At 43.7% G+C, this 24,742-nt stretch overlaps 3 protein-coding genes across 9 annotated transcripts in view; 1 reads left to right on the top strand and 2 right to left on the bottom strand.

Moving 5' to 3' along the window:
* Positions 1 to 3,111, bottom strand: part of LOC125455349 (sideroflexin-5-like) — a 274,456-nt gene extending 271,345 nt beyond the window's left edge. For 2 of the 5 annotated variants that reach the window (XM_059650639.1, XM_059650634.1), the window contains exon 1: positions 2,933 to 3,109. In XM_059650639.1, coding sequence (XP_059506622.1) covers positions 2,933 to 2,995 — 63 coding nt within the window. In that variant the 5' untranslated portion in view covers positions 2,996 to 3,109. Of the gene's footprint in view, positions 1 to 2,932 lie in introns of all 5 variants that reach the window. The other 3 variants (XM_059650637.1, XM_059650636.1, XM_059650633.1) reach the window with 3 other exon arrangements.
* A 4,491-nt stretch (positions 3,112 to 7,602) lies between these two features.
* LOC125457548 (rab11 family-interacting protein 1-like) overlaps positions 7,603 to 24,742 on the bottom strand; it is a 104,626-nt gene continuing 87,486 nt past the window's right edge. For both annotated transcript variants that reach the window (XM_048541918.2, XM_059650620.1), the window contains exons 5-6: positions 13,729 to 13,906; positions 7,603 to 9,703 (exon numbers count right to left, since the gene is read on the bottom strand). In XM_048541918.2, coding sequence (XP_048397875.2) covers positions 9,482 to 9,703; positions 13,729 to 13,906 — 400 coding nt within the window. In that variant the 3' untranslated portion in view covers positions 7,603 to 9,481. The remainder of the gene's footprint in view (positions 9,704 to 13,728; positions 13,907 to 24,742) is intronic.
* Positions 16,708 to 18,846, top strand: LOC132210466 (uncharacterized). Of its 2 annotated transcripts, none has more exons than XM_059650628.1 (2): positions 16,708 to 16,771; positions 17,288 to 18,846. In XM_059650628.1, exon 2 carries the CDS (start codon positions 17,959 to 17,961, stop codon positions 18,628 to 18,630), a length of 672 nt encoding a protein of 223 aa, XP_059506611.1. In that variant the 5' UTR covers positions 16,708 to 16,771; positions 17,288 to 17,958; the 3' UTR covers positions 18,631 to 18,846. The 2 variants fall into 2 exon arrangements, with proteins under 2 accessions (XP_059506611.1, XP_059506614.1); XM_059650631.1 differs by having other exon boundaries at positions 16,907 to 18,846.

Genomic DNA, 24,742 nt, shown 5'->3' with positions numbered 1-24,742 from the left:
TTTCGAACCCTAGTACCCAGAACTTTACCTGGGACTCTGGATTATTTGTCAGTGACATTATCACGACTCCATCGCCTCCCCTATATCAACCTGTTCAGTTGTGTTATGAGACACCTCAGCGAGATGTGCAACTTGAATTCAGATCTTCTTTCACAGGAGATCACAGCACAAAAGACTATTCAGGTATTCCAGTCATTAAGGTTCATGTAAGATACCAAAGTGTGGAGCTGGATGAACACAGCAGGTCAAGCAGCATCTTAGGAGCACAAAAGCTGACGGTTCGGGCCTAGACTCTTCATCAGAAAAGGGCCGCAAGCAAACCTTTGTTAGTTAAATTTTAACTTTGCTATTAAACCTCTGTGCTCCGTGTAAGTGAAGGGATCAATCCGGTGACGATGTTTCAACCCCCTTTATGCATTTTAAGACACCTTTAATGGAGGCAAGGGTCTTCTGTTGCATGATAACAGAATCAAAATTTGACTCTGACCTACATATAAACAGGAACCAATGTAAACTGTGATAACAAGGTGTAGAGATGGATGAACACAGCAGGCCAAGCAGCATCACAGGACCGGGAAAGCTGCCGTTTTGGGCCTAGACCCCAATGTAACCTATTCAGTTTCTGGAGTAGGCTTCCATCACTCACATCCTGCCAATCAGATGAAGACACATTTATGCATCTCCAAAGGAGATAATACAGAGCAGGTAATAGGATGGATAATCGAGAGCTTTGTCAAAGACATTAGTTTTAAGGGCATAATAAAATGTGAGGCTGGATGAACACAGCAGGCCAAGCAGCATCTCAGGAGCACAAAAGCTGACGTTTCGGGCCTAGACCCTTCATCAGAGAGGGGGATGGGGGGAGGGAACTGGAATAAATAGGGAGAGAGGGGGAGGCGGACCGAAGATGGAGAGTAAGGGCAGTTTGGAGACACTGAGGTTTAGTGAGGGAATTCCAATACTTAGGGCCTAGGCAGCTGTAAGCATAGTTACCGACAGTGAAATAATAATTTATATTAGCTCCCTTAATAAAGTAAAATGTCAAAAGGCATTATACAATATTATCAACAACATTTGACACAGAGTCATGGAAGGAGATACTAGACCAGATACCCAAATTGCTGGCATGGTGTAGCAACCGATTATATCCATTCACTTAGTGGAGTGGATGCAATTTTTCATTGAACTGAGCACTCATCCCATAAGTTTTTGGGTCAGTGTCCGTTTAATCAGGTTTCACAGCAGTGATTCCTAGACATAGCCATGGGTAGTATATATTTAACTACATGACATTTATTCTGAAAACGTCAGCACTTCGAGGTGAATAGTTGTTATTACTTAAGTTACCCCTTGTTTCATGCATTACTCTTAAGTCTAAGCACCATACAATTAGTAAGGTCACACGTAACTCTCATCCCTTATTACAAGTGACTGTAATACTGAATGCTTTACTTGCTAAACCATTTCAGAGGCATTAAAAGTTTGCCGCAGGAGGCAGGGATGTCCAGCATGTTGAAATCTGGAATTCCTAACACAGACATAATTTCACTGAACTGGCATCACTGATGCCAAGACGTGCAGGTTAGGTGAATTGGCTATGCTAAATTTTTGGTAGTGTCCAGAAATATGCAGGCTAGGAGAATTAGCCACACTAACCGTAGGGTTATGGAGGTAGGGTAGGGCACTTTGCCTGAACGGGATGCTCTATGAACGGTTGATGTGAACTCAATTGCCCAAATGGCCTCTTTCTGCCCTATAGCAATTCTATGGTTTGAAAGGCCAAATGCACCTCTGCACCTAATTCATATATTCCTATGTAATAAAAAGTTCATTAAAATGTTCTGGCCTAACTCACAAATTATTACATTTAGCACATGGGTACATTCAATTTAATAACTTGCTACTTTGAAATTCAAACTTACAACCATTGGATACCATGATGACTGAACTCCTAATCTCTGGTTTATAATCACATTTCCAGTAATTTCTGTTTTTCTTTTAGATTTGGGCGGCACGGTGGCTCAGTGGTTAGCACTGGTACTTCACAGCACCAGAACCTGGGTGCGATTCCACCCCCAGGTGACTGTCTGTGTGGAGTTTGCACGTTCTCCCTGTGTCTGTGTGGGTTTCCTCTGGGTGCTCCGGTTTCCTCCCACAGTCCAAAGATGTGCAGGCTAGGTGGATTGGCCATGCTTAAATTGCCCGTAGTGTTCAGGGATGTGCAGGTTCAGTGGGTTATAGGGTCTGGGTGGGATGCTCCATGGGTCAGTGTGGACTTGTTGGGCCGAAGGGCCTGTTTCCACACCGTAGGGATTCTATGATCCATATCCAGCATCCGCAACACTTTGGTTTATCTACCATCCTCTGCATCTAATGGGACTAGATAACTTTCCGATATCTGATTGCACAGATGAGTTGGACTGAAGTCAGTTTCAGTCCTGTACAACTTTACGGCTCTTACACTTTATCCCTGACTGATCAAGAATCTATGTCAGCCTCAAAATACACACAAGGACGTGCCCCCGTAAGCTCTCTGTGGCAAGACTCACAACCCTCGAGGAAAAGAAAGTGACCCCCTTCTCAGTTCCAAATTAACATCCCTTTTCACAATGTGCCATTAAAAGGCTGATGGAACATAGCACCTTGAACTGGGGAGGGGGTGAGAAGTATAAACGCCCTCTTAATGATCGACGGGCGGTGCGTCCAATCGGACGCAGGAAAGGGTAAAGGGGCGGGATTGACGGGTGGCGTACAGCCAATAGGCTGCAGGGGGTGGCGAGTCCTACCTGGACAGTTCAGTTGGGGCGCGGGGAGACACGAGCCTGCCCTCGTGCCCCGGGGGAGGCCGGCACGCGGGCGGGACGGTTAGAAACAGCCCCCAGGGACAGCGCGACAGACAACCGGCTGCACTGATTAACTCGGGCGACTCTACCTGATCGAAACGTGGTTTTCCCAGAGCAAACAGTGGGTAGTCCCCTTTTCCACCTGCTGCCATTTCCAACAGGTCTGCGGTCGTGAATCTCAAATCGCTTCAGTCCCGAACGCCGTCCACGCCTCCGTCGCCCTCGGAATAGGGGGTGGGGCAAAGGGCGGCCGAGCCGCGGACCGGAAGTTGTAGTAGTTGCCGGCTGAACTACATTTCCCGACACGCCAGGCTGCACATGCGCTGTACCCTTACTGGCCCCCGTCCATGCTGGAAAGATTCCGCACCTGAAATGTTAACTCAGATACTCTCCTCCACAACTGCTGAGCTTTTTCAGCAACTTCTGTTTTTGCTCCCGTAAAGACTACATTGGCTCAGTTCCTCCATCTCCGTGGCATATGTTCCGATGAGGCCAACTTTCGACAAAGGGAGCGTCCAGCTCTGCACCTTCTCATCTCAGATTCTCCAGCATCTGCAATTCCTACTCTCTCTCTCTCTCTCTGAAACAATTTTAATCCCACTGCGAAATCTCTTCTAACGATGCATACCTTGAAGAAGTTACCCTCCTCCCTCCAGAAAGCCCTCAGTGGATCACTCTCCCACTGCAACTCTCTTTATCCATCTTCTATACACCTCTCTCTCTCTCTCTCTATTTATTTCATAATCCCAGTCCCCTCCCCCATTTCTGAAGAAGGGTCTCGACCCAAAACAAAACAACAAAGGGTGGAGCTGGATGAACACAGCAGGCCAAGCAGCATCTCAAGGGCACAAAAGCTGACGTTTCGGGCCTAGACCCTTCATCAGAGAGGGGAATGGGGAGAGGGAACTGGAATAAATAGGGAGAGAGGGGGAGGCAGACTGAAGATGGATAGAGGAGAAGATAGGTGGAGAGAGTGTAGGTGGGGAGGGGATAGGTCAGTCCAGGGAAGACGGACAGGTCAAGGTGGTGGGATGAGGTTAGTAGGTAGGAAATGGAGGTGCGGCTTGAGTTGGGAGGAGCGGATAGGTGAGAGGAAGAACAGGTTAGGGAGGCAGGGACAGGCTGAGCTGGTTTTAGGATGCAGTGGGGGAAAGGGGAAGAACTGGGCACGTCAGCTTTCCTGTTATGTTCATCCAGCTGTACACCTTGTTACCTCCAAAATGTCCACCTTCTTCCTCAACCAAGGATTCCCTGGCTTCAGTGTCGACAGGGCCATCAAACAGGCCCGACCTATCTCCTGCACTTCTGCCCTCGCCCCTTTTCTTCCCACCCGCAACAGCAATAGGGTTGCACTCTGTCTTCCCTACCAGCTCACAAGCATCCACATCCACAAGATCATCAGATGCCATTTCCGCCACCTCCACCGAGATGCCACCACTAGACATGTATTCCCCTCCCTCCCGTGTCCACCTTTCGCCAGGACCATTCCCTCTGCGACACCCTAGTCCACACTTCCTACACTGACCCACAGCCCCATGCCACCTTCTCCTAGAACTGGCCCATTTACCTCCTCCCTATGGGAGATGTGCGTGAAAAGTTCTTTAGGCGGAGGGTGGTGGGTGCCTGGAACGTGTTGCCAGCAGAGGTGGTAGATGCAGACAGGATAGTGTCTTAAGATGTATCTGGACAGGGAGCAAAGGGATACTGACCCTTAGAAAATAGATGACAGGTTTTCACAGAGGATCTCGATCGGCGCAGGCTTGGAGAGCCGAAGGGCCTGTTCCTGTGCTGTAATTTTTTGTTCTTTGTTCCTAATATCCAAGGGCTCAAACAACTTCCAGGTGAAGCAGCATTTCACCTGCACTTCCCATAATTTAGTCTACTGCATTTGCTGTTCACATTGTGGTCTCCTCTATACTAGGGAAATAAAGCGTAGGCTGGGTAACCACTTTGCAGAACATCTGCGTTCTGCCTGCAAAAAGACCCTGAGCTTCCAGTTGCCTACCACTTTAACACAGCACCTTGTTCCCTGGCTAACATGTCTGTGTCTCACTTGGTGCAGTGTTCCAGCAAAGTTCATCACAAGCTGGAATAACAGCACCTCATTTTCAGCTTGGGGACACTATCTAGAGTCTGGGGGACTGCAAAGTTCAATCATTTTAGGGCCTGAACTCTCCCATGTCCTAGGTTCTACCCCACACACCAGGCCTTGTTATCACATAGCCTGCCATTACATGCTGCTTATTGTTAGCCACTAACAATCTCCATTAACAGCTATTTACCCTCCCAGCTAGATTATTGTCAACTTCTTTTGTGTAACTGTTCTCTCTCTTTGCGGTCTACCCCCACTTATCATTTACTCCTTACCCCCTCCCCCCACCCTACCTTCTGCATATAAACCAATATTTTCCTAGCTGTGATCAGTTCTGAAGAAGTCCCTGGACCTGAAACCTTAACTCCTGAGTTTTCTTCAGATGCCAGATGCCAGACCTGCTGAGCTTTTCCAACTACTTCTGTTTTTACCTCAGTCTATGCCAATCAAAGGAACTAATGGTCAACTCATTGAAAAACTTAGTAAAGTGAAAATATTAATGTGCCAAATTGACTTACCTGGAGGTAGAGTCATGAGGAACGCTATAGAACATCTGGCTACTATAGGGATGGAGTCTAAACAATTGGGATTTAAAAGTAAATATTGAAAGTATTAATCACAAGTACCAAGTAAGCACTGAGTAAGTTTTACCTTTAAAGTTTAAGTAAGATCTGTCGACACTGGTAAGGTGTATCAAGTATTAGTGGGCAATATCACTATTTCTAAGATTTATTAATGCTATATGCAAGCTGCATCAGCCTTTTAAGGCAGCTGACCTGATTGGCACTCCATCCACCACCTTCATCTTCACTTCCTCCGTTAGTCATCCAGGGTACTCTAGCGTTGGATGCACCATATTTATCTCACGGATACGTACCTAGCTTACTCCTACTCAGTCTTTCTTTGAAATTTTCCCATTTTTCATCCACTGTTTTATCCACCAAAAATGTGTTTCCAACCAGTTCCAACCAGTGTGTTCTAGTTTAATTTTTTAGACCTCTGAAATCTGCCCCTTCCCAGTCTGGTATTTTAATCAATGACTGATTTTTATTCTTTTTGAATATGATCAGGTTCAATATTAATTTATGATCCCAATTTCCCAAACGCTACACCATTCTCCACTTGGTCTGTCTCATTTCCTAGGATCAGATCCAGCACAGTTCCCTCTTGTTTATCAGGATTCTTGTAGGAGTTAACAAATAGTAGTCATCATGAGAGAAGCTAAAAGATGACCTCAAGAGGTGAAACCTTAAGTACCTGTCTTTTTGTTATTGCCGAAAGGTATTCAAGTATGAACAGACAGCAAATCAAGTATAAAGTGTTAATAGGACACACCTTACCAGACAAAGATAAAGCGTCCTAGCACTTTGTCAAGCTAGAAAGATAACTAAGAAGTTACTGCAAATGGACAAACGTTTGCCACGCTCCAGCTGTGGAGATCAGCTACATCTGTGCGTCTATTCTTTAGAAACTAAACATTGGCTTTGCTGGCTGGCCAGTATTTATTGTCCTTACCTAGATGCCCTTGGAAAGGTGGTGGTGAGCCACATCCTTGAATTGCTGTAGTCCATGTTCTGTGGATAGACCCGTAGTATCCTTGGAGAGAGAATTCCAAGATTTGACTCAGTGATAGTAAAGGAATGGCAATGTCATTTCCAAGTCAGGATGGAGAGAGGCTCAGAGAGGAACTTGCAGCTGGTGGTGTTCCCATGTATCTGTTGCCCTTGTCATTTTTGATGGAAGTTGTCATGGGTTTGGAAGGTGCTGTTGAAAGATCTTTGATTTCTTCAGTGTCTTGTAGTTGGTACACACTGCTGTTACTGAGCATCAGCAGCAAATACATAGGAATACCACAATGTGCAAGTTCCTGTCTAAGCCTGACTTGGAAATATATTACTATTCCTCAAGTGTCACTCGATCAAAATCTTGTAACTCCCTTCTGTGTGGCACGGTGGGTGCCCGTACACTAGGCAGCTACTGCAGTTTAAGATGGTGGATCAGCACTAACTTCTCAAATGGTGCTCATCCTTGAAAGAATTATTAAAGTTTGTACTCTGTTCCCAACCCTTGTCCTTGATGTGCTCTTGGATCCAAAAATTAGATATGACAGAGATTAGATGCTTAAGCAAAACAATTTCTACTGTATTGCCCTCTGATTACTACAGGTCCTGTGTTTCCATATCTTCTAATCCTCTAACCTTCACTTCTGAGAAGGCAGTAGGTGCATCAGAGCATACCATTGCCGTACAAATCACACAGTATCTTGACTTGGAACTGTATTACCAATCCCTCAAAGTCACTGCAACAAAATTATGAAACCTCCTGCCTGAGAGAACATTAATCTGAAAGAGTGCTGACTAGCACCTTCTCAGGGCAACAAGGGATGGATAATATGGCAGCCTTACTCATGACACATCTTGAAAATATTTCTTTTATAAAAAATAAAAATGCGATAATGCCATGTGCTGTGGATTAGCATCAACTGGAGTGAGTTAAGACTTGCTAAACTATTTTCCATAAATACTTGCAAGAAAAAGATGAATATTTCCATCCGTCAGTCTCCGTATTTGGCAAAGATATCTATGTCACCCAATCTCAAGAAAATGTTTATTAGAAGTTCTGACACATTACTCGATTATTTCATGATGTAACTTTATTAACAAGCAGCATTTTTTAAAAGCTCCATCTCCACTTCCTGAAAGCAGGATTTTGTTTTAATTACATAAAGGCAGAAGAGTTTAGACAGGGTTCTCTTCAATCTAAAATAAGGTAAGATGAATTGCGATACTATACAACAAGACTGAACAGGGTAGGGACATGTTGAGGTTCTATACATTGTGACTGTCTAAGAAAGGGGTAAGTATCCTGAAATGCTGTCCCCTTAGGACTTTTATAACATAGGAATCCATATGGGAACAATAACTGCAACACCAGCATTCAGGATAATGAACCTCTCAACCTTAGGTTTTACTCAATTTTTAAATTGGATCAGATTTAAATTTTAAAAGAAGCTTATCACAATGGATTTGCTTTAGAACAGATGTACTGTTTCTGAACACTCACTTTGGTAGCTGAGCTAGGATTGTATGAAGTATACTGACAAGGCAAATACTTTTATACAGTGCTTGAAACAATATTTGTTGATAAATTCCAACAATGAGACAGAAACCAACCAACTCTTAGAAAAATAACTGAAGTTTTAATGTAGATGCTTTCCTGAGGACTTTTACATTTCGGGAACACTTCCTATCAAAACATTTGTGATTTTGCTAGCAAATGAAGAAGATTTTCTTAACAATATCATTTAGAAAATTTCTGATTTTTATTTCAGCCACTGGTCATCATTTGTTTCGAGTTTTTTTTAATACAGTTATTCATGGTTGTGAACAGATGAGGGGTTTCAATTGGAAACAGACCTCAGATGTGACCTAGGAGTGGAGAATGGCAACAAAATTATCCTGTAATCATTTATTCTGATAAATTTATTCAAATATATTAAATTGAGTGTTTAATGAAAGATGCAGTTATAGACAAAGGACCTTCAGGACCAACTTTCAGCAATGCTCATTAAGCTGCTATCAAAAATGCTCCAGCTACCTTCAGTGTCCAGGGCTAGGGAGGGGATAAATAAAGCAGGGGAGTTTCCCCAATGCCAATTGTTTGAACCTTACCAGAAAGTGCACTAGTATGGAGATAAGGCAACAAATCAGTTCAGGCTCTCACTGTGACACAATACACTGGATGGATTATATTAACTATAGAAACAGTCACAATTTCTGATTGGTGAATGGAAAAGGCAGTGGCAAAATATCTGGTCAGTTATTGTTCTTTTGAAATGCCATCAATTCTGTCACATCAACAACAGTTAAATTGCATAGAGAAGCTTTCTTATGCCTCGATATCAGACAGTTACAGAGCCAAAACAGATGAGAAAAACAAACAAGACATTGGTTTTTGTACAAGAAAATGGGTATCTGACAGATGGCTGGAAGATGAGTATAAATGAAACACACAACATATTTTATGGAACTTGTTTCATGCTTGCAAAGGCACAGGAATTTGGTATATAGCATGGGCTATGTGCAGTTTAAAACTACTTTTAACTTTGCTTCGACCCGAGGGAAGTCTCCCTACTGTGCAAGTTCTGAATGTTTTCTCTTTCAGAGCTTACATTTTGCATAGCCTGTAAACAAAACTGCTAATTTGTTGTCAATCTGTATTGAATTATAGGATAAGCTAGATGCTGCAGGCTCACACCCACTAACAACAGGTTGCCCTAATTTAACTCCCGAGTTTTGTCCATCCAACAAATCAGAGCTGAATTTGCCTCTTGGCCGCAATTGTGAAAACACAGCGTTTCAACCAAAGTATGAATAAGTCATGTTCCCCTTTAACCATCGCTTTAGCGAATCATTAATCTGGGACAATCATTTAAAAACACAAGCCATCTACAGCAGGAAAGTGATTACATCAGTTGTACTATTTGGTTCCAGAATTTACTAGTGTAAGGGTAGAAAGGAAACCCTTCTACAGTCACTGGCCTATGTCATTTGTTAACTGCCTTGTTCTTCAACTTTTCACTCACTGACTGGAGAATGCTGGGCTTTTGCTCCATGACTTGCACTAGGATTACATCGATGTATTCTTCTAGATCTCGCACATGCTCCTCTTTCTTCTTCATCTCCAACTCCTGCTGCAGAATTATTTTGATGAGTTCGTCATGAGTCAGGTGGTAGTAACGAGCAACTGGGTCAATGAGCTTGGATTCCTGCAACACAATTAACTTGGTTAAATTTTTAAAAAATCCACCAATTAGAAAAATTATCCAACAAGCTGAGCTATGCCTTTCTGGCTCAATAAGTAAAAAGAAATCTCAAGCACCATTCAGCTCACTGGTCAACATGGAGTTTTCTACCCCTTCGCTGCATGGAGTGATTGATCTCAGTTGAGGTGGAAGGACAGGCATTTCAAATCCTCTGGGGCTGAATTCCCATTCTTTTGTTGCTAGTGTTGACTTGTAACCAGAAGTCTCCGATTTGAACACTTTGTGCAAGCTTCAGTGCAGAATAAGGGTGGCAGTAATGTCTTTTGACTCAGATATTGAACAGTGGACCAGATTTGTTTGGGATCGTGGAGCATTTTCATATTTTAAATCATTCTTAAGGTGACAGACTATCAGTTGCTTAATATAAAATTTAGAAATTAAAAATTGGAATGGAAGAGAGAGATTTAAAACAATAAAATAAATAAATAGGGGCTTTTAATTTCAGTACAGTCTGTGACCAACCTAACATTGAGAATAGATTTATAAGGATGGGAAAATTGTAGGAATGCTGTACCTAATTAAGCCAGTTTACCCATAAACAAGCATTCACAGGAGAGGACAGCTTTTAATTGCTCGTCACCACTTCATTATCTTGTCAGTGAACAACTTCCTTAATGGTTAATATTTCAACCAGGGGCTATCACAAAACACCACACAATCCTCTCCAAAATAAATATCAACAGCTGAGCATGGACAGCAGGTCTGCAATTTCTCAGCCTAAATAATCACATTAAGCCCTTTCATTTTATATCAGTGATGGGTACTTTCTAAGTAACTTTCAAATATAAAAAATAGACTTCAACAGCAGTGTTCACTGCAGCCTCACATCTTTGCTTAAGTGCAATCAAACAACGAGTCCTTCAGGCTAGGTTTTGTCCACTGCAGTAGCATATCCAGACCAAACGTAGATTGCTGAAGAGCACCTCTTACACCTGGGCAACCATACAGTACACGCTCATCCTGAATGCAAAGTGGATTTTCAGCCTGCAAAATGAAGCTCCCTGATGCTCTTTGGAAATGAACTCCCTCTGCAAGAATTCCAGGCTCAAAGAGCTCTCATTGCCCTCAAGTGGTGAGCTGCCATATGAAATCACTGCAGAGCATGTGGTGATGGTACAACGCACAATGTTCTTAGGGATCCAGGATTCTGATGAGGTAACACTTGTGATTTTCTTTTCTCCCCCCCATGTACAAAATGTGTGAGCTTTGTTCCATGTCTCTAATCCCACTGCTGCATTCACCAGCATCTACCCAGAAATCAAAATTTCAGACAACCCACCTACAATGATTTATGTTCATATAATACCTTTATGGCATTCCAAGATACTTCATAGCAATAGTAGGAAGGCAATTAAGATTGCGTGCCAATAGGGTTCTTAAAGAGCTAGGTACTAAATATAGCAAGGCAAAGAAAGTAGGGGAGGGAATGTCAAAGATTGCAATGAGGAGTGAGTGTGCAGAAAATGATTCAAACGTCAAACATTATAGAGTAGTAGTAGTGCCGGAACAGATATGGAAGAGGAAGAGATTCAAGTTGAAATTGTAGGTCTGGAGGAGGAGAGAGGGGTGCTGGAGAGATTTATAGGAGTGAACAATAATCTTGGAATAGATGCAGTGATGCAGAGCTTAAGCAGGAATTAAGCAAGGTTTTCCTTTACATCATCTCAAGCTTATTTGAGAAGAGATCTGTGCAGCTATTTGATTGCCCTTGCTATTTTCCCCGAGATCCAACCCTATGCATACTCCAGCCTACAGAAAATCTGGTGAAATTACACTTAAGGCAGTTGCCAATAAGAAAAAGTGCACTTTTGTGTAAATCTCCTCCTGTTCTACTCGGTAGAATTCACTCAGTTATAGTTGTTTGGTTATACAGAACTCGAGTATTGCTGAAAAAAGACACTTCGAAGCTTTTTGTATTGCAATCATCAGGACAATTCATTAAAAAAGGAAAACTAGGACTTATACTGAATGAGAGCACAGTGCTGACTGGTTGGTAAGTGTGCTCTGATTGTTAAAAACATCACCAGAAGAACGCACCAGTTGATGATAAGTGACAGTTAACAACCAATCATTGAACAAATTTTAAAACTGGCAATTGGCTAATTGTTCAAGACATTGACCTGAGACATGAACAAGCAAATGGATATTACTTAAGTAAAAGCAAAATACTGTGGATTCAATTTTTAAAAAGTACGACAGAAGCTCAGCACATCTGGCAGCATCTGCGGACAGCAAAACAGTATGTATCGTCTTCAGATCTGAGTGCCTGTCACTTATTTTGTTGAATTGAACAGGTCCAATGTGTATATGTGTCCTTTCTGTCTGCAAAGAACAGGGCCCGATATCTAGATCAATATTAGTACCAATACTTCCAAGTACACCACACTAAGTCCAACTGACAATCCTAAATTTCTGTTCAGTGTAATCCTTCATACATGATTAAATGCAATTGGACATTTTCAGGATAATGTCGGACACTTTTGCAACACAAACTGACTTGAGTATGGTGAGCACTTTGTTGTTAACACCCAAAGGGACATGGCTGTTTGATACAATTCCACAGTATTTCAGAGGTTTGGTCTACATATCAGGCTATATGCTGGCACTGAATCTTTTGAAGAGTTCTGATGAATGCAAAATGAAAAGCTTTGACAAAATATCATTTTATCAGCAACAGTTCATTTATCTTAAATGTAACCATATTTTCTGGTATCTGGTATTGTACCCTCTCCATAGCTTACTTCTTGTAATGGCTGTGCAGAACATAAGAAACAGGAGCAGGAGGCGGCCATCCAGCCCATCAAGCCTGCTCTGCCATTCAATAAAATGATGGCTGAGCTTTTCATGGACTCAGCTCCACTTACCCACCCATTCACCACAACCCTTAATTCCTTTACTGTTCAAAAATCTATCTTTGCCTTAAAAACATTCAAAGAGGAAGCCTCAACAGATTCACCGGGCAGGGAATTCCACAGATTCACAATCCTTTGGGTGAACAGTTTCCTCCTCAACTCAGTCCTAAATCTGCTCCCTGTTATTTTGAGGCTATGCCCCCTAGTTCTAGTTGCACCTCCCAGTGGAAACAACCTCCCTGCTTCTATCTTATCTATTCCCTTCATAATTTGATATGTTCCTATAAGATGCCCCTTATTCTACGAAATTCCAATGAGTATAGTCCCAATCTACTTAATCTCTCCTCATAAACCAAAACTCTACACTCCGCAATCAATCTAGTGAGTCTCCTCTGCAGCCCCTCCAATGCTTGTACATCTTTTCTCAAGTATGGAGACCAAAACTGTACACAGTACACCAAGAAAATGTATATAGTATCCTGAGGATTTATCAATGTTTTGATTAATTTAAATCATTGTTACCTCTTTACACGTGCACACAGTGCTCTTGTGCATGAATCTCAAAAATGTTCCTTTCATCTAAAGGGCTTTCCATTCATAGCCTACTGTATCTATTGTTTAATTCCTCATTTCCCTCCAAAATGTATCACTTGATACTTAACCAGATTAAATTCTACCCGTCTGCCATTCCACTACCTTTTCCGTGTCTTTGCAAAATCTTAGGGCGGCACGGTGGCTCAGTGGTTAGCACTGTAGCCTCACAGCACCAGGGACCCAGGTTCGATTCCAGCCTCAGGCGGCCGTCTGTGCGGAGTTTGCACATTCTCCCCGTGTCTGCGTGAGTTTCCTCCGGGTGCTCTGGTTTCCTCCCACGGTCAAAGATGTCCAGGCTAGGTGGATCGGCCATGAGAAATGGCCTGTAGTGTTCAGGGGTGTGAGAGTTATGGGGGGGTGGGTCTGGGTGGGATGCTTCAAGGGGCGGTGTGGACTTGTTGGGCCGAAGAGCCTGTTTCCACACTGTAGGGAATCTAATCTAATCTTTCGTTATTTTCTGCATTGTTTTTAAACATATTACAATATGTTGTACAATAACCCCACCACCAGTTGTCCATTTACCTTCACTGCTTCCTGCTCCTCCTGACCGGATGCTGGTGATTTGATGGGGCTGGTACTTCCTGTAGTCACATTCTTCAGTTTCTCAAGCCCACTGCTTAAAGTGCTGCCAAGCTCCAACAGACCAGATTTCTTCTCTGTAATTTGCACAGTACTGCTGATCGGCTTCACAGGATGAGGGCTGGTGGGATAACAGAGAAAGTGACTCATCTAACATACTACCACGGTACAGGCTGAGAAACCTTTCTTAAGGTTTAAAAAAAAAATCGCTCTCATCAGAATAGTTGCTGGGTTCCAGATCCTCAGAGACCGGCAGATTTCCAATTCCTTATTGTGACTCTGCCAGGAAATGTCCGCAGACATCCTACAGACCCCATTTTCTTTGAGGGACCAGAGATATTTTGGTAATCTCATGTATTTAAAAGAAACTTTTGTTTGCTTTCTTTTCTGCATGCCTCAATTTAAATAATTAAGGATTTGATTGTTAGACCACAATAGAGTATTGTGTACAGTTCTGGCTACTACAACTCTTCTCCAAAAAAATCTCATTTGCCTTACAAGGATGCTACCTGGACCGGAAATTATTAGCTATTAGGAAGATTGGATAGACTGACGTTAAAACTGCGATCAGAGATTATAGGAAATGTAGATCTGAGATACCAAAGTGTGGAGCTGGATGAACACAGCAGGCCAAGCAGCATCTTATGAGCACAAAAGCTGACGTTTCGGGCCTCAATCCTTCCGAAACGTCAGCTTTTGTGCTCCCAAGATGCTGCTTGGTCTGCCGTGTTCATCCAACTCCACACTTTGTTATCTCAGATAGACTGGGTTATTTTATTAGGAGTAGGAGACTGAAGGGAAATTCAGTTGAAGTGCATAAAATTATGAGGAGTCTGTGGATAAGGGGTAAAGTTGCCATAATCCTACCTGACCACAGGGCTGCTCTCCAATAAGAGAGAGAGAGACAACTGATGGTGGCTTAACTGGAGGGGTTCAGATAGAAGGTCCTTGATGGTTAGTCATTGTAGGAATTGAACCCATGCTATTGGCCTTACTCGGCATTGCAAACCAGGTAACCAGCCAACTGAGCTAACCAAAAGGACCTTTTTCCCTTAGCAGAGAAGTAAACAACCAGGGGATGCAGAAATAAAGTAATTCATAGAAAGATTAGAGGCTTGTTGAGCTATTTCAGCACACAAGGCAACCATTTGGCACTATGTTTACATTGGCTTGCAATGAGAATTTCACCCAGTACCATTCCCTCACCTTCTCCCGATAACTCTGCACATCCTTCCATTTCAGATATCAACCCTCTCGAATGCCTTAATTCAACCTGGCTCCAACCAAGCTTTCAGACAGTGCATTCCAGATTCCAACCACCCAGTGTGGTGGCTTCTCCTCAAGGCATCATTTTTCGCCAATTACCTTTAACCTCTTCCCTCTTTGTTCTCAATCCTTAGACCATAAGACATAAGAGTGGAAGTAAGGCCATTCGGCCCATCGAGTCCACTCTGCCATTTAATCATGGCTGACGGACATTTCAACTCCACTTCCCTGCACTCTCCCTGTAGCCCTTGATTCCTTGTGACATCAAGAATTTATCAATCTCTGCTTTGAAGACATTTAAAGTCCCGGCCTCCGCTGCACTCCATGGCAATGAATTCCACAGGCCCACCACTCTCTGGCCTTTCATTCACAGAAACCAGTTTTCACCACCACAAGACATAGCAGCAGAAATTAGGCCATCCGGCCCACCGAATCATGACTGATAAGTTCCTCAACCCCATTCTCCTTGATCCCCTTGATCAATATACTCTGTCCAGGTGCCTCATGATTTTGAGCAAATCTCCTCTCAACCTTCTCTTCTCCAAAGGAAACAGTCCCAGTTTCTGTAACCTATCCACAAACTGAAGTTCCTCATCCCTGGAATATTTTCTGCACTCTAATCCTCCCTCCAGCGAACTGGAGGCAATATACCAGGTGAGGCCAAATGGGAGATCTGTGCACCCAATGGGTGATAAAGGCCTGGAATTCTTGCCTGAAATGATGGGGGCAGCAGAAAGCCTCACTGCAATTAAAAACAACCCTTGGATTTCGACTTCATGTACTGAAAGCCACTGGGCTATGGATCAAGAGCCGGAAATTATGTAAAGACTAGATATTTCTTCTTTAGCCAGTGAGACAATAATGAGCCAAAGGCCTTCTGTATTGTAAATTGATGTCTGATTAGTTAGCCAAGGAGAAGTCATTAGTTCTCATGATGAAATCAAGTGTTCGATACATAACCTAAAATTGGCTGGATTGTTCAGAAGTGATGCCAGACAGCATTTCTTCACTAGTAGGGTAATGGAAATCTGTTGTTAATGGAACTCAATGGAAAGTTTCATACCTGAAGTTAATGATATTTTTACCAGGTCAAGGACATTACGGTATATACATGCAGGGTGGTTAACTGGAGTTAAGTTATAAAATCAGACAGAATTTAAACAAATGAAGGAACAGATTCTGGTGATGAAATGGCCCATTTTCCTCATTCAGTCCCAACTGCATAACTCATTCCATCCACAGGAGTGTGTCACAAGGTACAGTAACCATCGCAGTTCTATTTGATTGTGGAGGGATCATTCCAGACAATCCTCCGCTCCGGACAAATGTTCCAGCAGAGATCAGTGAATAGGGAAAAGGGACATAAAGTGTGGAGCTGGATGAACATAGCAGGCCAAGCAGCATCAGAGGAGCAGCCTGATTTGTCCCTTCTCTATTTCAAAAACGAAAGACTAAATACTACTTTGCTAGCATTTTATGGTCTATATTGTGGTGTCCGTGGTGAGTGAAAGACAGTGCTAATTGCATTTAATTTTCCACTATTGAAGGCTTCAAGAAGTTCACAGCCAAATGCAGCTCTTTGAGCAGGCAGTATTCTTTGAGGAACACAGGGGAATTATTTTTCACTGCACTTAGTCTTAACCTTTTTGTCCTCAGGTCCCAAGCTACATCAGAAAACGAAGTGCACCTCATTCACAGTGGAAGCCAAGACGGTGATGGGGTAAGACCCTTCAGCTACAGCTCATCTACTCTTGTTGGTTTCTCTCTCTCCATTTTCTTCCCCTCTCTCGGTGTTTCTTTTCTTCACACCCAGCTTCAGCATGGACCCAGCAATCCTCTTGGCCTGATCTCTTAGCAGCCCGGCGTGGCAGTGTCTCGGTGTGAGAGTTGGTCCTGCCCGGACATGTTCTGGAGGCAGCAGGAGATTGCTGAAGCAGCCACCTCCCCATCGACAGTAGCCACGGCATCGTGGCCCAAACAGGAAGAGCAAGCGGTGAGGGAGGTCCCCTGGCATCTGTGGCAGCAGCATCGAGAACAGGCAGTTGAGGTCTCTCCCAGATAACAAGCTAAGCAGGCTGCTGAGCTTTTAACTTAAATCCTTTATTTTTCTAGTTTATATTAAGAAGGGTTTGAAAGTTAACTATTACCTTATTTCAATGGTTTTCTAATACCACCAGCATGGTGATGCCTGCCTTGACAGTCCTAGACACTCCTATTCCCTCTGTCACCCCTTCAGAAGCCAGATCTGCCTTCCTGGGAGTCAACCCAAGGAAAGTGATGGGCCCAGACAGTGTTCCCAGCCAAGCACTCTGATCCTGTGCAGACCAACTGGCGGAGATATTCAGTGACATCTTCAACTTCTCCCTCCTACAAACCAAAGTCCCCACCTGCTTCAAGAAGATCACCATCATCCCCATACCCAAGGAAACACATGCAGTGTGCCTTAATGACTACCTGCCAAAAGCTCTGACTTCGATAATCATGAAGTGCTTCAAGAGGCTGGTCATGGCCCACATCAACCCTGGCCTCCCAACCTTTCCTTGATCCCCTAGTTTGCCTACCAATGAAACAGGTCGACAGTGGATGCCATTTCCCTAGCCCTGAACTCATCCCTACAACATCTGGCTAACAAAGACACTGACGTCAGACTCCTGCTCATTGACTACAGCTTCGCCTTCAACGTCATTATCCCCTCCAGAATGATCTCCAGACTCTGTGACCTTTGTCTCAGCTCTGCCCTCTGCAACTGGATCCTCAGCTTTCCGAACCATAGACCACCATCAATGAGGATAGGTAACAGTGCCTCCTCCACAACAACACTCCACACTGGAGACCCCCAAGGATGTGTCCTCAGCCCCTTACTGTACTCCCTGTACACCCAAGATTGTGTGGCCAAATTCCAAATGAATGCCATCTACAAGTTCTGATGACACCACCTCGGTGGGACAGATATCTAACAATGACAAGTCAAAATACGGAAGGGAGATAGAGGGCTTGGTGACAGGGTGCAACGAAAACAATCTGTCTCTCAATGCTGGCAAAACTAAAGAAATGATCATTGACTTCAGAAAGAGGAGAGGTGAACGCTCCCCCATCTATATCAATGGAGATGACGTTGAGAGAGTGAGCTGCATCAAGTTCCTCGGAGTGAGGATAACCAACCACCTGTCCTGGACTTCCCACATCGATGTGACAGTCAAGAAAACACAACAACGTCTCTTCTTCCTCAGGCGGCTCAGGAAATTTGTCATGTCTGTAAGGCTCCTCACCAACTTCTACAGATGCACCATTGAAACCAAACTGTCGGAGTGCATAATGGCCTGGTACGGCAACTGCTCTGCCCAGGACTGTAAGAAACTACAGAAGGTGGAGTGCGCAGCCCAGACCATCACAGAAGCCAACTTTCCATCCACGGACTCCATTTACATGGCTTGCTGTTGCAGAAAGGCGGCCAACATCATCAAGACCCATTGTACCCTAGTAATGACCACCTATAACCTCTTCCATCAGACAGCAGGTATGGAAGTTGAACACACGAGCCAGCAGGTTGGGGAACAGCTTCTTTCCAGCCATTATTAGACAGTCGAATGGACTCAAGCCTCAAATAATGTAACCTTCAACGTAACCTGTTTGCCTCTAAGTCTTTTTGATCTGTACACCGTTTGTTTGCTGAGATCTGCTTGTACCACTCGTAAACAAAGCTTTTCACTCTATTTCAGTACACGTGGCAATCAATCTTTTATGAAGATTATGCTTAAAAGTTTTTAAACCACTTTGTACCTCGGTACCTTTGTACCCAAGATGGTGCTGTGTGGCAACATCAGTCATTTTCATTGTACTCCTGTACTTGCGTACACATGACAATAAAAATCTAAATCTGAAAAAAAAACTGAACAAGTAATGCCACTCAGATTGGTCACAAGTGTGGTGCGAGAGGCAGAACCAGTCACTGGTCCTTGTTAGAGCAGAGATGTCTTCTGACATTGAATAAATGACTTCAATGAAGTTAAATAGATGGTGACTATCAAATGCTTTGGCTACAGTTTGTTTCCAGAGATAGAAGTAATACATTTGGGAGTCAGCAGAACTGTTCTTGTGTCTTCAAAAGCAGGAGATTAAAGACCAAATTGAAACCAAAACTGTCCCTGTCACACCCCAGCACTCAAGCTGTCAAACCACAAACCTCAAAGCCTAATTATACTGTCCTTTTCTACACAGTACTGTACTTACTGTACCAGATCTGTTCATTGCACTGAGGTAAAATATTACCGTAAAGCACAAGACTGAATTCCAATATACTGCAAAGCTACAGTGCAGATACTCATCCACTTCAAATTTTAAAGGTGGGATCAGCATTGTTGATAGCTAAAATAAACAATTGCTTCAGTTTCGTTTTAAGACAAATGTTGTCAGTTCAAGTCCTTTCTAGTACCAGAGTACATAATCCAGGCTGGTATCTGAGTGTAATACTGAGAGGGTATTGCATTGCCAAGCTTCAGATAAGGTATTAAGCCCACTATTAGAATCACAGAATCATTATAGTGCCGAGAGAAGTCATTTAACCCATCGAGTCTGCAGAATCTCACCCAGGCTCTGTCCCTTATTCTATCCCTGTAACCCCATTTGCACCTTGGCCAATCCACCGAACCTGCTATTTCCGGGACACTATCGTCAATTTAGCACGGCCAATCCACCATAAATTGTTATCTCTTTGGTCTGTGGAAGGAAACCAAAGCGACCAGAAGAAACACGTGCAGATGCAGGGAGAATGTACATGATCTGGTAGGGCTATGGCAAATTTATCAAACAAGGCTGTATTAACAGATCAATACTTTTCTTCAACTTCCACACTGCAATACTTCAAGCAAATCCATGATGTTTTCACTGGAGTGGGATTTCACTACAGACAACTGGGAAACGGCTCCACATGTTTTTATTCATTCATGGGATTTTGTTTTAATTGATCAACGGGATGAGGGCATTTTTGGGTGGACCAACATTTGTTGCCAATCCCTAACTGCCCAGAAGCCAGTTAAGAGTCAGTTCTGAGGAAAGGTCACCGGACCCAAAACATTAACTTTATTTTTCCCCTCACAGAGGCTACCAGGCCTCCAGAACTTTTCCAGCAACTTGATTTTTGTGCCAACCACATTGCTGTGGGTCTGGAGTCACATGTAGGCCACACCAGGTAGGGATGGCTGTTTCCTTCCCTAAAAGGCATTAGTGAACCAGATGGGTATGCCCCAATATTCAGCAATGGATTCATGATTATTACATTCCAGATTGCAGATTTTTATTGAATGCAAGTTCCACCACCTGCCATGGCAGGATTTGAACCCGGGTCCACAGAACATAACCCAGAGACCCAGGTAAACAGCCTAGCGATAATACCACTAGACCACTGCCTTCCCGTGTGGAGGTTATTGGCTGGCCAGCATTTATTGCCCATTCGTAATTGCCCAGAGGGCAGTTAAGAGTCAACCACATTGCTGTGGGTCTGGAGTAACATGTAGGCCAGACCAGGTAAGGATGGCAGTTTCCTTCCCTAAAGGACATTAGTGAACCAGATACGAATTCTGACAACTGACAATCATTTCATGGTCATTAGATACTTTAGAACATAGAACATAGAACAGTACAGCACAGAACAGGCCCTTCAGCCCACAATGTTGTGCCGACCATTGATCCTCATGTATGCACCCTCAAATTTCTGTGACCATATGCATGTCCAGCAGTCTCTTAAATGACCCCAATGACCTTGCTTCCACAACTGCTGCTGGCAACGCATTCCATGCTCTCACAACTCTCTGCGTAAAGAACCCGCCTCTGACATCCCCTCTATACTTTCCACCAACCAGCTTAAAACTATGACCCCTCGTGCTAGCCATTTCTGCCCTGGGAAATAGTGTCTGGCTATCAACTCTATCTATGCCTCTCATTATCTTGTATACCTCAATTAGGTCCCCTCTCCTCCTCCTTTTCTCCAATGAAAAGAGACCGAGCTCAGTCAACCTCTCTTCATAAGATAAGCCCTCCAGTCCAGGCAGCATCCTGGTAAACCTCCTCTGAACCCTCTCCAAAGCATCCACATCTTTCCTATAATAGGGCGCCCAGAACTGGATGCAGTATTCCAAGTGCGGTCTAACCAAAGTTTTATAGAGCTGCAACAAGATCTCACGACTCTTAAACTCAATCCCCTTGTTAATGAAAGCCAAAACACCATATGCTTTCTGAACAACCCTGTCCACTTGGGTGGCCATTTTAAGGGATCTATGTATCTGCACACCAAGATCCCTCTGTTCCTCCACGCTGCCAAGAATCCTATCCTTAATCCTGTACTCAGCTTTCATTCCAGATTTTTATTGAATTCAAATTCCACCATCTGATCTGCCATAGCCGGATTTGAAATCAAGTCTCGAGAACATTACCTGCTTCTCTGCATTAATAGTTTGGCAGTAATACCACTGGACATTGCCTCACCCCTGATCCGGGTGAACACCAAACTAGGCATCACTGAGCAGGTTATTGCTGAGCAAGTGCTGCTTGATAGTGATGTTGGTGAATCCTTCCATCACTTGACAATAGATCGATATGGTGGTAATTGGCTGAGTTGGATTTGTCTTGCAATTTTTATACAGGACATACCTGGGCAATTTTCTATACTGTCAGGTGGATCCCTGTGTTATATAGACAAACAGCTGAATTCCAATGATGAAGTGAGAGTGACTAGCCCAAACATCAAGGCTGCACCTAACTGTATGGTATCAAGGAGCAAAGGAGAAAACCCTCCCCGAGCTACAGCCACACATGAAGACAGACACGGCCATCGGAGGTCAGTCATTCAGCTCCAGAGCATCTATGTAGTAGTTGTTCAGGTTAGATGCTTTCCAACTAACCTAGAAATCATAGGAGATATATAGCACAGAAACAGACTTTTTGGTTCAACTCATTGATGCCATCCAGATGTTCTAAATAAATCTCGTCCCACGTGCCAGCATTTGGCCGACATCCCTCTAACCCCTTCCTATTCATATACTCATCCTTTTAAATGTTGCAGTTGTACCAGACTCAACCACTTCCTCTGGCAGTTCATTCCATACACGCACCACCCTCTGCATGAAAAAGTTGCCCCACAGGTCACTTTTAAATATTTCCCCCTCACCATATACCTATGCCCTCTAGTTTAGACTACCCACACCAGGGAAAATGTCTCCTTATGCTAACCATGCCCCTCATGATATACTAAACATCTTGTAAGGTCACCCCTCAGCCTCTGACGCTCCAGGGAAAATAGCCCCAGCCTATTCAGTCTCTCCCTGTAGCTCAAACCCTCCAAACCTGGTAACATCCTTGTCAATCTTTTCTGAACCTTCTCAAGTTTAACAACATCATTTCTATAGCAATGAAACCAGAGCTGCATGCAGTATTCCAATAGTGACCTCATCAACGTCCTGTACAGCAGCAACATGACCTCCCAACTCCGATACTCAATGCACTGACCAACAAAGGCAAGTGTACCAATCTTCATTATCCTATCAACCTGTGACTCCATTTTCAAGGAGCTATGAACTTGCTCTCCAAGGTCTCTTTGTTCAGCAACACTCCTCAGGAACTTAGCATTAAATGTACAAGTCCTGCCCTGATTTGCCTTTCCAACAAGCAGCACTTTACTTTTATCTACATTATACTCCATCTGCCAGTCCTTGACTCATTGGACCATCTGATCAAGATCCTGCTGTACCCTGAGGTAACCTTCTCCGCTGTCCACTACACCTCTAATTTTGGTATCATATGCAAACTTACTAACCTTCTCTCCTATGTTCACATCCAAACCATAATGATGAAAAGCAGTGGTTCCAGCACCGATCCTTGTGGCACACAAGGCCTCCAGTCTGAAAAGCAACCTTCCACCACCAGCCTCTGAATTCTATCTTTGAGCCAGTTCTGTATCCAAATGGCTAGTTCTCCCTGTATTCCACACGCTCGAACCTTGCTAGCCAGTCAACTGTGAGGAACCTTATCAAAGACCTTACTGAAGTCCATACAGATCACGTCTACCGCTCTGCTCTCATCAATTCTCTTCAGTATTTCTTCAAGAAATTCAATCGAGTTAGCGAGACACGATTTCCTATGCACAAAGCCATGTTGACTATCCCTAATCAGTCCTTGCCTTTTCAAATACATTTAAATCCTGTCCCTCAACATTCCTTCCAACTACTTGCCCACCACTGATGGCAGGTTCACCGATCTCTAATTCCGTGGCTTTTCCTTACCACCTTCCATAAATAGTGGCACCACATTAGCAAACTTCCCATCTTCCAGCACCCTACTTGTGGCTATCAATGATACAAATATCTCAGCAAGGGGCCCAGCAATCACTTCCCTTGCTTCCCTCAGAGTTCTAGCATACACCTCAGATCTCAGGGATTTATCCACCTTTATGCATTTTAAGACGTCCAGCACCAACTCCTCTGTAATAGGGACATTCAGGATAATCAAGACGTTGCTATGCATTTCCCCACATTCTCTATCTTCCATACACTTCTCCATAGTAAACACAGATGCAAAATAATTGTTTAGTAACTCTCCTATCTCCTGCAGTTCCACACATTAAAGATCAGCAAGGCCACCAAAGGGCCCCAATCTGTCCCTAGTTACCCCTTTGTCCTTAATTAATTTGTAGAATCCCTTTGGATTCTCCTTAACCCTATTTGCCCACCTCATTTCCCTCCTAAGTATACTCCCACTGCCTTTACACTTTTCTCGGGCTTCACTCAAGACCTGTTGTCTATACCTGACACATGTTTCCTTCTTTCTCCTGACAAAAACCTCAATTTCTCTCATCATGCAGCACTCCCTACACCTACCAGCCCTGCCCTTCACCCTAGCAGGAACATACTGTCTCTGGACTCTCCTTATCTCAGTTTTGAAGGCTTCCCATTTTCAAGCCCACCCTTTACCTGCAAATACCTGCCCCCAATCAGCTTTTGAACATTCTATCTTTACACAATCAAAATTGGCCTTCACATGATCAAAACCGTGACATCTGAGTCATCTGCCCTGCATTATGTCCCAAGACTAGGACAAGTTTTGCACCTTCTCCAGGGGTACATCCCCACACTGAATCAGAAAATTTTCTCGTACACAGTTAACATATTCCTTTCCATCCTAGCCATTAATACTGGCATGCTGGCCTTCATAACAAGAGGAATTGAGTAAAGGAGCAAAGAGGTCCTTCTGCAGCTGTACAGGGCCCAGGTGAGAACTCACCTGGAGTACTGTGCACAGTTTTGGTCTCCAAATTTGAGGAAGGACATTCTTGCTATTGAGGGAGTGCAGCGATAGGGTTCATGAGGTCAATTCCCGGAATGGCGGGACTATCATATGTTGAAAGATTGGAGTGACTGGGCTCGTATACGCTTGAGTTTAGAAGGATGAGAGGGGATCTGATTGCGCCATATAAGATTATTAAGGGATTGGACACTCTGGAGGCAGGAAGCGTGTTTCCGCTGATGGGTGAGTCCAGGACCAGAGGACACAGTTTAAAAATAAGCGGTAGGCCATCTAGAACAGAGTTGAGGAAAAACCTCTTCACCCAGAGAGTGGAGGATATATGGAATGCTCTGCCCCAGAAGGCAGTGGAGGCCAAGTCTCTGGATAGTTTCAAGAAAGAGATGGATAGAGCTCTTAA

Source organism: Stegostoma tigrinum, chromosome 1 (genome assembly GCF_030684315.1).
Source record: "Stegostoma tigrinum isolate sSteTig4 chromosome 1, sSteTig4.hap1, whole genome shotgun sequence".
Classification (NCBI taxonomy): domain Eukaryota; kingdom Metazoa; phylum Chordata; class Chondrichthyes; order Orectolobiformes; family Stegostomatidae; genus Stegostoma; species Stegostoma tigrinum.
The sequence above is the reverse complement of the archived record's forward strand: the minus strand, read 5'-3'. Positions and strand labels throughout refer to the sequence as shown.

Bases quoted from the DNA above. Each gene is read 5' to 3' on its own strand.
- LOC132210466 (XM_059650628.1), top strand. From the start codon at position 17,959: ATGCCATCTACAAGTTCTGATGACACCACCTCGGTGGGACAGATATCT.